This window comes from Eubalaena glacialis, chromosome 10 (assembly GCF_028564815.1).
Source record: "Eubalaena glacialis isolate mEubGla1 chromosome 10, mEubGla1.1.hap2.+ XY, whole genome shotgun sequence".
In the NCBI taxonomy this organism is placed as follows: Eukaryota; Metazoa; Chordata; class Mammalia; order Artiodactyla; family Balaenidae; genus Eubalaena; species Eubalaena glacialis.
Genome location: NC_083725.1, coordinates 98,005,360 through 98,020,185, shown reverse-complemented (window position 1 = coordinate 98,020,185; position 14,826 = coordinate 98,005,360). Strand labels below are relative to the sequence as shown.

The following is a 14,826-nucleotide window of genomic DNA, read 5'->3' as shown; positions in this document are numbered from 1 at the left end:
GAAAAATTCCCACTAAAATCAACTCTTTTTCCCTACCCAATAGGACCCCACAGCAGAATCCTGAAGGCTTCCAAGGGAAGAAAAAAACCAAGGAAGTCTGTTTGGCTAATCCATGAATGGAGATGGCCAGGCCTTAAATGGTCTTTTCTCAGAGGGTCAAACTGTAGACTGTACATAGGGGACTCTGAAATTTTGATGGCTGTGGTTATTTTGGGTAGAATGGCTCCTGTTTATGCAATTTGATGTTCTTGTTAAACTCAAAATGGAGCAAAACAAAGTCTACCAGACATCTGGCTGTTTCAGCAGGCCATTTTGACAGTGGCCTTTTACTTTATAAACCTCAGAAGAAGTCCAAAGGGCTTCCTCTAGCTGCCTCCCAGAGGCCTTGGTCATTATTGGCAGGTGTTTGCCTGTACAGATCATGGGATACTGGCCATCTAAACTAGAGCTCCTTGCCTTGAAAACCACCCAAGAGGTACAGCCACTCTCGCTGGTCTTTCTCTGACTCATAGCAGCCTTTGATATTTGAATGGGAGGCCACTAATGGATCATAATCTCTATTTTGATGTTCAAAAAAGTGCTCCCAGCAAGGAAAGATCTGGGTGTGTGTACAACCAGATGAAACCTCCCCTTTGAACAATACACACCTGCACAGGAGGCAAACAAAAGAGACTGCTCCCGCCCACCTGATTCTCACTTCAAGCGAGAGCCGAAGAAGATGGCAGAAGATGCACAAGACACAGCAGGCCGCCTCGCCTGGCACCCTAGAGGCCTGCAAATCTAGCCCGGGTAGGGCTGGCTGGGGAAGCTCTGCAAAGAGGGATGCTTGACAGTGCAGCTGGGAGGTGAGATCCAATCTAAGACATATGCACAGAGATCATTCAACTGGCTCTGACTGTGAGGAAAAAGTCTAAGACAGTGCTTCTCAAACTTCAATATACATACAAACCACCTAGTGGGGGAGGGGGAGGGTAGGCCTAGTTTAAATGCAGCTCTCGATTCAGTTGGTCTGGGATGACTGGGGAGTCTGCATCTCCAGCCGGCTCTTAGGTGATGTCCCTGCTGGTCCAGGGACCACACTTGGAGTGGCTGGGGTCTCTCGATTTTAAAGAGCACTTCTTTTTAGTCAGAGATCCATATCATTTCCAAAACACTTTCAAATTGCTGATACCACACGCTCTTCACAAGAACTCTAGGAGGTAACGGAGGCCAGTGCTCTGATCTCCTTTTTACCAATAAATTGAAGCTGGGAAAGGCTAACTGCCCCGCCCAAGGCCCCCAGAGAGCTTGGGACTTCTGTCTTTATTTTAGGAGCATTTCTACCAGGCCCTAACATTCCTGTGCTCTTACAGTATAGGTTATTACTGAAGCCACCATGTAAATATCCATCTTCATATTTGCTGTAAGTGTGTGAATCTTCAAGCCTGGAAGTAACCCTACTCCCACTTGGGCAGGAAGGGGAGGACAATAGTTCATATGGCTTACCTGGTTTGCATGGGGTCACCTGGACCGGTGACTCTCAGGGAGACCACAGTGAGACGGCACTGGCAGAACCTCTCAGTAGCCCCAGCGTCAGTGGTCACAAGTCAACCTGCCTTATGGTCTACTTTTGCTGCCTGGAGTAACGTTTCTAGGGGTGTGATCATTACAGTAATTACGGCAGTAATAATGGTCATGACAGGGTACTTTCTCCAGATCCTGCTTCTAGAGGCAATACGAGACCTCTGGGCTTGAAACCTGGCTCCACCACTCAGCTCACTAGTCATGTTAACTCAGCCAGGTTGCTTAGCCTCTCTGAGCCTCAGTTTCCTCATCTGTAATATTGGGATAATAATAGTACTGACATAATTAAATGAGTTAATAATAGATGAAACATATGAAATCACTGATATTTGACTGTTGACCTACAGAAATGGCAGTTTCATATGGTCCAACCTAATACATGTAAAGTGTTTAGAACAATGCCACCAGCACACAGTAAATTCTCAGTAAAGGCTAGCTATTATGCCACGTTCCGGGAGGGGAGGTTATGCTAAATGCTTTACAAGTATACATCATTTAGTCTTTAAAACAATGCCCTGTGACAATTATTATTATCCCAATTTTATTGGTTAGGAAATCGAGTCTCAGATCCTTTAAACAAGGTCTCTTGTTAGCATGTGGAGGAGTTGGAATCAAACCCAGGCCATTCTTTCTTCAAAACCCATGTTCTTAATCGCTCTGGTGTAATGCAATGTTAAACTGAGTGCCTGCTTGAATTCTTCCTGATCCTTTCAGATGGAAGAATTTTCTTGAAAGCAGTAGTTCTCAAAGTGGAGTCCCTGTCCCAGCAGAATCAGCATCACCAGAGAACTTATTAGAAATACAAATGCTTGGGCTCCACCCCAGACCTACCGAATCAGAAACTTTAAGGATAAGGCCCAGCAATGTAGTTTAATAAGTCCTCCCCGTGACTGTGATGCATGCAAAGAATGTATGAGAACCACTCTTCAGGAGACACTGACTCATACTTCATTAATAATCAGCAGGTTCAACGACAATAACAATAAATGACTAAAGCAGCTCAAACTCACCAGCTGATTCGGATCCATGAGTTGTATAGGACCTCCCGCTGGGGTCATGGGATAAGTCTTGGTCTTCTGTAAGGAGCAATAAAGGGAGGTTCAGTACTGTGTGCTCAGTTACACTGCCATCTGCTTTTCCCCACGTGTGCATTTTCACACAGCCCATCACAAAGTTTAGCCTTTTAAAGGTAGCCAAAAACAATGACAAAGGAGCTTTGAATGGGTCCACGATATGAAATATTGTTCATTGCTTCATCTACTTATGAGTGGTCTAGAGCTCTAATCAAAATTTTAAAAACTGGGACAGCACAGACCTGCAAGGATGACCATAGGAAGTGTGGCTTTAGTAAAAATCCCCAAACTGTAACACTCTACCAAAAATATTATGAGGTCTTGGCAAGTGTGAGGTGGGGATTTGATACTGTGTCTTTGAAATAAGGACTATATGCTTTGGATTATGACAAACGTGATCACTGCGAATGCGTGTACTCTGTGGCTTAGAGCATGAGACATTTAAAGAGATTTCTCTGAGGCAGGAAATAGAAAAAGGTTTTGGTGTGCAATAAAGGATCTTGGGGTTGAATCATGTAAGGATTCAAAGAGAAAAGTCAACTGCTTATTTAGAGAAAAAGAGTCTGAAAATAAGTGAAAAAGAAATGGGGAGGTGATAACTAACTCGTGGCTAAGGTGCGCCTGGTTATTAGACTAAGTTCCAAATAATATTTCCCCAAAATTAAATCTGTATTTTTAACACCAAGAGTTACTATAATCCCATCTTCTCAAACATCCATCACCAAAAGGCTTTAGATTGAGGCAAGTTTATGAATTGCTAAAATCTGGATCTACAGGTCAAATCTTGGGTTCAGCATATGGAAACTCTCGATCTTCTCCCTCTTCCCCACACATTTTCCAAAACTGTAATGGAATCTTAAAGCAAAACAACACAGGACAATAGTTCATAAAATGGTTATGGTCACCCATTATGAAAGGTTCTTAAAAGGAATACACAGTAATCTGATCTTCACCATGTCCTTGTTTAGACAAGGCAGACATAGGTGACCTGTAATCTATTATGTAATTGTACGGGGGAGATAGATTGCTTTGTTCCTCGGCTGATGGTTAGAAAAACTGAAAACAGCATTTGCTGAAATGCTGAACACCAATACCCCCAATACCACCACCACCATCACCATTATCACCACCACCATCATCACCACCACAATTCCAGATGTTCATTCTTAACATCAAGCAAAAAGAGAGAGAAAAAAAATGTATGGGAGGAAATGAGCCTTATCTGAGTGTTCTGGAAGAAAACCAAGGGTGATATATCATTTAATCCATGGAGAACCATGGAACATCTGTCTGTACCACCACAGAATGTAGAAGGAATCAGGGTACGTAAATATCAATTTTGTAGAAAGTATTTTATTTACTAACAAATAGACTATGTAATCCTTCGAGGCTACTGTAACTATTAAACTTGCCATTTAAAATTTAGATTCATTTGGCTTCATAAAGGGCTCTATTTTGCCCAAAGAAACCAGGCAGTGCTCTAAGATTCATTTCTCCAGAAGAATACTGACACTGCTGCTAGGTATTTTTAATAACTGAGGGCAGACCTATGCTGAATAAAGAACCAACGGATGTAAGGGCTTTTGTCTTGCCAATACTGTCGAGGTTAGTATATTTTTTAAAAATTTATTTATTTTTGGCTGCATTGGGTCTTCATTGCTGTGCGTGGGCTTTCTCTAGTTGCTGAGAGCGGGGGCTACTCTTCATTGCGGTACGCGGGCTTCTCATTGTGGTGGCTTCTCTTGTTGCGGAGCACGGGCTCTAGGCATGCGGGCTTCAGTAGTTGTGGCTCGCGGGCTCTAGAGCGCAGGCTCAGTAGTTGTGGCGCACGGGCTTAGTTGCTCCGTGGCATGTGGGATCTTCCCGGACTAGGGCTCAAACCCGTGTCCCCTGCACTGGCAGGCAGATTCTTAACCACTGCGCCACCAGGGAAGCCCGAGGTTAGTAATTTTTAAAACTGTTTTCCTTGAAGCCCTGGGATGGGCAGCCCAAGCATGTGGGCTCTAGGATAGAGGCCAAGCACGTGGCATTCTCATTCTGGGTTTTCTGTCCCACATCAAGTCACAGTATCACAGCTGTTATCTGTTTTACATATTGGGTTCTCATAAGATTTATTCTTCTTTTGAGAGGGAGGGGGATGGGAAAAGACATATGCTACTATATGTATATACACACACATATGCTACCATATATATATATGTTTAAAATCATGAATCTTTAAATATCCCTTAATGGTTGAATGGTAAGAACATTTGAACAGTTGGCACCAGGAAGAGAGAGTTCAATTTTAGTTTCTTAGCCAGGGTATTTTGCAGTTCTCTTTTCTTCAATGTTAGTTTCTTAATGCAAACAGAGAAACAAAAGTAGAAGCACGGAGGATTGCTAGTTCCATGTGTAACTTAATTGAATAAGTCATCTTCAGTCATCTCTTTGCCATCACAACAAGAGAAAGGGTGCCTAGTCATTAATAGTAGATTGAATCATATAGTTTTAAGTGTACAACATAGTTAGAAGAGGTTATCCATAAGCCCTTCACCAAAAGTAAAATTCACCAGTCCATCACCAATAAAAGAGAACTTCAGAGCAAAGATATTAGTATATGGAAATTATTCACAAGTTGGGTAAAACCTTACTACATAGGCGGCATATATTAGTTGAATCAAATGAAATTGATACTTGACTACTTTTACTTACAAAAACATCCACTTCATATGGTTCAACTAAATATATCACAAGATCAGGAAGAAGACAAAGAAAGAAATTCTGCCATAACAACCAAGTCACAAAAAATAAATGGAAATTTCACAGGCAAATGAAAACATTATCTAAAATAAATCTATTGCACTAGAATGATGATCTGTGTGAAAGCCATTCCCATGTTACAAATCAGTCTAATCACAGCCTACACAGAAGACGTCCCTTATAATATGAAAGGATGTGTTGTTTCTCCCTGTAGAGAAAGCAAACCAGATAACAAATGGCCAAATTACCTGGTAAAGAAAGATCAACATTAGAAGTAGACTCTCCAACAATAGTAACTTCAGTAACTTCAGGGGACCCAGTCTTAGCAGGGGTCACTGGGATGAGGGTTCTGTATTCATTTGTGTCTGGAGAATAAGGAGTATAACCTTCCACTGAAGTAGTTGAGTCTTCAGGAAGATTTCCACCTCTTCTGCCACCTCTGTCATCATTCCTATCTGTGTGGAGGTGGAATCAATGGTAAACCCACATTTGTAAGACCACCACCAATTGTGTGCTTGTCTTCTGAACGTGAAATTGCTGCAAAAGCTTTCCACTTGTTATTTGTGAACATGGAGCAAAAGACAGCGTGGTTTGTTACACTATTGAACAGAATCAATATTTTGCAATCAATACCACCTGGACATCATTCAACGGAAGAGATTTCGGTGATCCTAATATCTAGAAGAGACATTTGTTGCATCATCTACCTGGCTTGTTAAAATACGGTTTATGCCACTAGAACTGTTACCTTGAAGTCAACTCGGGTACTAGATAATCTTGAGCTCTTACTCAATTGGACCCACCTTTGATGAAGTGGAAGAAACAAGCTATTGAGGTGAAAGGTAAAATTACGCTCCCTGTGATTGGAAGAGCAAATGCAAAGTTTCAAAGACGTTGACGCTCTGATTATTCTTTCCTTTGCCAGAGGGCACTGCTTCTTGGTCACCAGCGCCATGGATTTATGGTCCAGAGGATAAATGGCAAAATAATATTATTAATGCAAGGAAAATAGAGAGTGATATAGTTCAGATCTTTCCACCAAATCATACATAAGCGATCTGTTATTTTTAAACAAAGCCACTAACTCTGGAGTTCAAGAAACCCAAACTTTAAGATTAAAAAAATATAGTTTGCATTTAATATAGGATGGCTTCTAAGAGATCTACAAAGCAGAAGAATCAGAGAACAATCACCAGCCACAGCTTCTGATCGGGGTAAGAGCACAACAACAGCCAACTGATGCACCTCCACCAAAGACACTGCAAAAGCACCCAGAGTTCATTGACTTTTTTTTTCAATAGCTGAAGCCACCTGGGCTTTACAGTCCTTACTGCTAGATGTTGGAGTAGCAGTCATGGGATGGTCTTTGTCTTCTTCCAAGCCTCCATGTGATGTAGAGAAGCTCTGAGTATCACTCTGTTCTGTTTCAATGAGGGATGAATCCAGTATTAATTTGTAGTCATGAAACAAACCCTCTGTTATCTGCTGACAGGGAGGATCTAATATAGTGGTGTCAGATGGGTAGATGCATAGGAATACCAAGGTTTGTGCACACCATTCTCCTCTGATTGATAGAAATGCACAACAGAATTCTGCTTTGCCCCTAGTTGGCTCTGTTTTTCAGTATAATAAACAAGGTAAAGTGCCAAGGTGAAATCTGGGCCAAAACTTTGCCCACCCTGGATCATCCTGGCCCAATTATAGCATTGCTTCCTGTCACTCAGGAAAATCAGAGAACACAGAGACAAAGAAAAAGGAACGTTTGAATCCCAGTGTTCCTATCCACCATCAAGAGCACCTTAGCTGTGTGTCAAGAAGTGTGACTATAGGGAAAATAAACACGATCATAACAGGTACTATACACGTAACCGCAAAAGAGGAAGAAGTTCATCAAGAATAACTTGCTCAAGTAACTCAGATCAAATTTATACAAGGAAACACTTAAGTCTCTTCTAAAGAACATTAAATTAAGTTACCATTGTACTCAGTTATTAGGTTTTTGATCTCATCTGTGGATGAGAATTCTCATCACTGCACTGAAATGCCAGGAAACGCTTGTCTGGGCAAACACAGGGTCCTCACTGATATATATCAATTTCAGGTTGAACCACTGCCCATATCTGAAATGGCTTTCATTGTTTTGAGTTAGTTTCTTTTGTGTTCTTCTGAGAAAGGGACTGACCTCTGAGTTACGGGTGCAAGCACTCCATAAAGCACACCACTAAGCCATGTCCACCACCAAGTAAGTATTACAACCAGGAGAGAGACAGTCACCAAATCCCAAACCCAACATCAGAACAAAAGTCAACAGGGACATAAAGTAGGATAAAGTAGGAATATGAGACCCTCCATTGGCAAGGACCATTTTAAGGCTTATCTGCATCTCCTTTGATGCTTAACACTGGGTTATTTACATTCTTGACAATTAACACGTGCTTGCTGATTTTTCCCTTTGCCTAAAAGGGCTCACATGAAAAGACTCTGCCCATTATGTGTAGCAAACAGTGAAATGAGGCCCTCTTAATTCTGGATTTCTTTCATATTCAGTCAAGAAATTATGAATGACTTTATGGTGATCTCTAGGATAGCCCTGTATCTGTGGTGGACATTAAGGCTACTAGAAGTTTAGCATTGTTTCTACCAGATGTTTAGTGATAGGAAGAGATATAGCAAATGTTCCTCTTTTGTTCCCAGGCCCTGCAACCTATGTCAATTGTCAACAACATGCCTTGCTCCTCCTCTGTGGGCTGATGTGATTTCCCTACTCTCTGTGATTATCTGGCCCCAAAACATGTTTTTACAACCATTGAAAAAGGCTACCCCTCTTCTGCCTTGATTGAAAGATGGGGATCAAAAGGAGCTGGTCAGTTAAAGCATAGAGACACCACTGTGCTAGCTGTGGTCTTGAATTTCACTGACATAACTACTCAGAAAAGGAAAATCAAGTGGAATGGAGTCCCAAACCTTTTTTTTTTATGTTTTAACATAAAGTCATTGAATGTGGAAAGCACCACAAATGAAGGTATAATCAGATTTAAAGAACCATCAAGAAAATATAGAAAATGAAGACAGCTTTCATGTTCTGAGCTGAGCTGAGCCACGTAGCACTGAATGTGCTGTCCCATCACCAAGCCCTGAATGTGCTGTCCCATCACCAAGCCCAAGCCCTGCATCGGGGCCGAGGAGAGCAAGAGCTGAAGCAGGAATACAGGTCAATAGAGACCGAGTGTCATTATCCTTACGAGTTGTCACTGAAAGAGGTCCTGTCCTGTCCAAGTCTTCCACCAAACCTGTGTTTGGATCTGCAGGAGGCTGAAGCGTTGTACTATGGCTGGTGTCCATATCTGAAGGAATTAAATCAGCGTTATTGCTTGATTTCCTAACTACTATCTGAGGGTTGTTTATGGTCTAGAGACAAATTATTCTTATATTCAAACCTGTATAAGAGGAAAGAAAGCACATACTGATTCACCTCTCCAGAATTGAAATGGATTATCATCTCTCCAAAAGAGCATCCCAAGAAGTAACTGGTTTTCATTTAAAGGCGGAGTTGTACGAAAGCTACAATTTTTGTTCTTTTTTTGCTGAATCTGGAAGAATGCTAAATGAGCACATGATGGGTCTCCCAAGCCTTGCAGACAGATGGAAATATAACCCACGTGTGACTTGTCCCATTCTACACAAGTGATCTGACACATGGAGAAAAGACAAAGTGCACTGGTTCAGGCACCATTTTGTCACATCCCCTCGATGTGGCAAAAAAGTTTTGTTACAGCCCTTTCCCTCATTTGCTCCTCTTTCACTTCACAAAGTGAATGTACAAATAAAACATAAAATCATCATCCCATACTATCTAGTTGGAGGCTACAGGAACATTTTAGGGCAAGGAATAAGAAGCAATGGATGTCAGTGAATCATTCTTCCCATAAACACAAGTAGGAAATGTCTTTGGAATGTAACAGGTACAATGTTGAGTGGTACAGAAATTTCACTGAAATATTTATAGAAGCTGTTTCTAATAACTATCACAAATTGATTTTGCTGAAATAAGTCCTGAGTGAAATAGAGGCCACACAAACCATAAACACCATCACTATTGCTGGCTCTTGGATTCAAAGTCCACCCACACTGCTGCCTCTGGGGAGATTTAATGTGCTCCAGATGACTCCAGAGGGAAACACTGGAATATTAGGCACCCACATCTACATTGCAGCCTTTACATATAAAAAGAAAAGAGTATCAAGATCTTTGTAGGACAAAACATGGCTGACTCTATTATTTAATAATAATAGTAGTAGTAGTAATAGTAATAGTAATTATTCAAAAAAGAGCAAAGGCTAACTTATCCAAATCAAAACCCCAAATGGATATTCTCCCAGAAGAAGTCCTGCCTGTTGATGGTCTCTAGACACTCTTGTTCATCTTTCCTTTAAGAGGTATCACACCATTCCATGGTTGAAGCCAATTGTAACGTTCTTGACATCATCAATTTGACGGAAACTCTTTCTGTTCATCAGTATGGAGACTTAATAGTGATTCTGAAGCTCTTTTACTGGCTTGGTTTTCCACAATGGTTATCATCAGAGCCTCTAGCCACCATGTGCATAAAATGTGTAATGGGCCTGCAGGTGTCACTTCAGCCACACAACATAATGGCCCCAACCTCACCATACACACTCATCTTCCTTTGTGACATATGGATCCATTCACTCTGCCAAATTCACTCTTTGGCTTTCCTTCCTTTAAGCCTGTCCTTACATGTGTTTCCTTCCTAGAAAAACTTTCTCCAACTACCTTTCTCTGACTACCCAGGGTTTTTTCCATTTTTCAAAAACCAGATCCAATCTACCTTTCTCTGATGTTCTCCAAGGGGTCCTCTGAATTTCTTTTGTGTTTATTGCTAGCAGCATTCATTTGACATCTATTACTTACTGTCTTGTACTGTTAGATCTATTTTGAAGCTAACTGTTCTTTTTTCCTAGCTAACTTTTAAATTCCTTAAGAGCATGGACCATGAATTAAGTGTACATTGTTTGTCTCCATAATGCATTGCACATAAAGTATTAATACAATTCTATTAGCAGATATTTAAGACGATTGTACTTTAAGGGATATATGATCACTAATATTTGGGTACAACATAGTTAGGGTGTTCTGGAGAAATGAAACCATAGAAACTGTTAGACTGATTTTGGAGATAACTTTGTTTAACTCAATACCAAGAGACATTATCATTGCATTCTGAGAACTCATTTCAGTAGTTTTGTGTCATGTATACCCTTGGGAGTTTGGACCCAGATAATATATTTAATGCTACGACTGAAAATTCATATCCCCATATTGGTTCTTTTCTTGATCTCCCTTTTTGGAATGTTACATTTCTGTGATCAAGACATCTTGTTAAATTAAAAATAAATAAATAAAACTTGCATAATTCTATTCATGGATATAGTAAGGAGCATGGATTCTTCCACTTCGTAAACACTGAGAAAAGAGGGGCACCACCTGCTACCAACTCTTTCAGATCCTCTCAGGAATGCTGTCATCTGGTTCTGATAAAGGAAAAATTCCTTTTAAATATAAAAATTTGTTAAATAAAATAACAATCTTCCATTCTTGCAGAACTCCAGCTAGTATTTTCTTACTCTCTCTTGTTTAATTCTGTTTTTGAATTGCTTATAGGTAAATAAGAATGCTAATTAAGAAAACAAGGATTCCATCTTGTGTAAAAGTTGTCCATTCATTAAATTCATGAACATTTATTGATGGACAAGAGTGGTCTAAATCCTAAGTCACTGGGTATAGTATTTATTTCTAAGTGTGCAAGAGTAATTAATACCATTTTCTGAGCCTTTTAGTTACCTGTTTGGAATGAGTACTCATCAGTTTTTGATCTCTAAGATTTCTCTACCAAAGACAAGTTTTATCTTTGGGTCTACAATGGAGACAGTCACTGAATCCATCACTTCACTCTTTTTAAAACCTTGTACTTAGAAGTAAATGGAAAAGAAATCTTGAAACTGCTCCTCTTCAGAGGAAATGACTTCTACTCCCATCATCTTAGGACTAATCCTTCTTTAACCTTCCTGCCAAATTCTCCACTCTCATCTAGGACTTCAGATTCAGATGCATGTGCCTATCAGTCTTACCAAGAAAACTAATTTTTGAAGAAACTTAAAGTTCCTTAGGAAAGCAGACTGGTCTAAAGCCAAGGGCATATTTCTAGGAAAATAGCCATTTGGGGGCTTTCAAAAACATAATATATAAAAAAGCTCAGAGATTATTACCCATCCTTCTTTCTGTTTGATGACCTCGTCCCATTGGATGTGAGACTGGGTCGAAGAAATAAGTCCAGGAACGGTCCTCTTGGCTCTGCGTTGTCACTCTTTGATTTGGATGGCTGTCATGGGCTGAGGCTGCTGTGACAATGCAGTTCAAGCAATTGTCAAAGTGTTAGTTGACATTTGGCCAGGGATACACTGATTTTTTAAAGACTTTATTTTCTATACAAGACAATGAAACCGTCTTCCGGATATAGAGGGCCAGGAAGTTGCAGAATGTTTTAGCAGGTATAGGTTCATTCATGCCCATTTTTCCTAGCAATCAGCATGTGAACCAGAGGACACAAAAGCATTAACGACCTCTCAGGTGGATAGATGAGAAGTTATAGACATCAAGTGAAGATGGAGGAGAAATAGTTCTTTACCCACACCATGTTGCCACCATCCCCTAAAGGAGGAAGTGTAGGAGTCCAAACACATGATGTCATTCCTAGACAACCACGTCCCAGTGAAATGCACATTAGGCCAGTAGTGATTTAGAGAAGGAATCAGGTAACAGCTTCCCTTGAGATAAACATGAAAGTAAATGCCATTCATCTCAAAAGCATGAGCGGAATCCATTAGAAGCATCACCTTCGAACAATGAGATTTATGGCACAGTGGCATATAAGAATGCAGCACGTGCTTTGGCTTCACTCTGAGCCTCTGAAGACGTATAGGTAGAAAAGATGACAATAGTAGCCCCTTAGCAACAACTACACCACATATCCAGTCACTGAATCCATTGCTCTGCCAGCTATGCATTCAGAAGCTGCCACACACCAGAAGAACATCATGCATTACATTCTATATTGCAAATAAAAACATAGGGATATTTCTCACTGATATTAAGTAACGATATGGAATTCACATTCTTTTACAAGAATGCATCTTGCATGCATTTCAATATTTCTGTCACACAGACAAAAGAATCATGCACAGGAGCTGGTAGAGCCAAGTTATCTGGCATCACTTAGAAATGTTGACAAGATTGGGTCTAATCTCCCCAGTCCCACAACTCAAATATAGAGGAGAGGTGTTTTTTATAAATCTAAGAAGAAAACATTGTACATTCAAGGAGGAATCTCCAAACAAACATGACAAAGGGCCAAATGACACCAGACAGGTGTTTTTCTCAAAATGTCTGGCTCCATTTCTTTGACTACTGAGGTTCTGACCAAAAGCTATCTAACAAGCCCAGGATTTCATAGAACTGTGTTGTAAAGCCTGGACCCATATCATAGAGTAGATTCCTTTACAAAAGAAAAGGGTGTATTTTATAAGATCAGAGTCCCTCCTACAGTCTTACTAGGGGATGCCCAAAATTAGATCTGAAAGTGACATATGCAAGGGCATATTCTCTGTGTCTCCTTATGTGCCTGTATCCATTTCTGTTCTGGTGATTTGTTACGAGCGCTTAAGGGTTGGCTCTGTGTTGACTGAATGGTAAGTGATTAAGGAACTATAACATCTTGTGACATTTCCTTCAAACTCTTCTTGTTCACTGTCTTCAAGGCCCAGTACTTAACCCCAGAGGAAGTTTTCACCCAAGTCTGCCTGTGAAACCATCCATTACCAGTTGTCCCTGCTGTTGAATGAGAGTCTTCTTTTGGCATTTGGGGATTTTCCCCAGGCCATCCATTCTCAAACCACTGCTCTTTCTGGGTAGCTGTTTCTTCTGTTGTACTAGTAGGGGGTGCCCGGGCTGTGAGAAGAATGTCAATTGTGAGCTGTTATTATTCAGTTAATTTCCTTACCAACACATATCTTTCTACCTTAAGAGCATATACATGTGGGAGAGAAGGGAGAAAAGGAAAGCAGGAAGGAGAGACACCACTGATACTCTGAAAGGGATATTAGAAATCAAATGGCCCGATACTTTAGCTTTTCAGATGGGAAAACTGGGGCTCAAAGAAGCTTTGATTTGCTCAAAATCATACAGCCAGGTTGGTACAAAGTTAGGACCAGACCATGGTCTATGAATTCCAGTATTATTCTTATTTTACTAGAGTCTATGGCCTCATACATCCTGTCTGAGAGAACTGTTCATTGAGAAAACTTAACCTGTCTTCAGTGATTTTGGAGGGAGGAGTATATTATATAACAGTCCATGACAAGATCAGCCCAGTAGGAAGTCTTCTCAAAAGGTGGTCACATGACTCATAATTGCACACACTGGAAATACACCAGCAGTGCATTTGTCCAGCATGAAAGCTGCTGGGAATGATTGAGATGCTACCCCACTGACATGTTACAAAGTTATGTCTATGGAGCATCTAAAATTGCCAAAATGGCTTTTTAAGAAAATTAATTCAGTGGAGAAAAACTTTTCTAGCCAGTGTTTGGCATTATATAAATAGTAGGAGTGTGTGACAGGCTTAAAATTTCAAACGCTCCGTGTTGTAATTGTCCAGTTTTAAAAAGGGCATAATGAATGAAATGAAATTGTATCGGGGTGCCTTTGGTAAAAATCAGAAAGCCACTGACATTTTCATCTGTAGCGACTAATACAAAAGTTTTAGTTCATCAAGTAAATGAGAGTGTTATAATACCGTATATCAACTATACCTCAATTATAAAAAAGAAAAAGAAAATGAGACTGTATAAACTTGCCAAGCTGAAGTATACTTTGCAACTTGTAAAACTGGTTTATTTCATTATTTTAGAAATTAACATGTATGATTTGATAATTGCGAAGACATTTAAAAAATAAAACTTACTGTCCTTGTTTCACCCTTGCATTGGCCAAAACATTCCTGGGGTTAACTGGTTATCCAGAAGGAGGGGAAAAAAACCCCAAAATCTTAAGTTTTACCTCCCCCTGACTAAATCACTACCTCCTGACAAATAATAAAGTTAGAGAAAACACTGGGTGTAATTACAAAAAAAAGAAAAATTAACCCAAAACATAGACTGCATACTTAAAGTTTTAAAAAAAGGAAAAAAAATGCACACACACACACACACACACACACATGCACACGCACACACTATTCTATACTACTTCTACCTCTCTCTTTATAAAACACAATGATCCTTTAAATATCCAGCAACCCCATGTTGTCTTCAATATATGGGTTAGCAGAGTAATGGATTTCCATTGCAAATGACTCTCTTCTGGAAGTTGT

At 40.2% G+C, this 14,826-nt stretch overlaps 1 protein-coding gene across 18 annotated transcripts in view; it reads right to left on the bottom strand.

The window, feature by feature from the left end:
• Nucleotides 1-14,826, bottom strand: part of CD44 (CD44 molecule (Indian blood group)) — an 87,598-nt gene that overhangs the window by 10,404 nt on the left and 62,368 nt on the right. For 6 of the 18 annotated variants that reach the window (XM_061201578.1, XM_061201580.1, XM_061201582.1 and 3 more), the window contains 6 exons: nucleotides 13,275-13,403; nucleotides 11,666-11,797; nucleotides 8,621-8,722; nucleotides 6,710-6,799; nucleotides 5,627-5,833; nucleotides 2,574-2,639 (listed from right to left, as the gene is read on the bottom strand). In XM_061201578.1, coding sequence (XP_061057561.1) covers nucleotides 2,574-2,639; nucleotides 5,627-5,833; nucleotides 6,710-6,799; nucleotides 8,621-8,722; nucleotides 11,666-11,797; nucleotides 13,275-13,403 — 726 coding nt within the window. The remainder of the gene's footprint in view (nucleotides 1-2,573; nucleotides 2,640-5,626; nucleotides 5,834-6,709; nucleotides 6,800-8,620; nucleotides 8,723-11,665; nucleotides 11,798-13,274; nucleotides 13,404-14,826) is intronic. The other 12 variants (XM_061201579.1, XM_061201583.1, XM_061201587.1 and 9 more) reach the window with 10 other exon arrangements.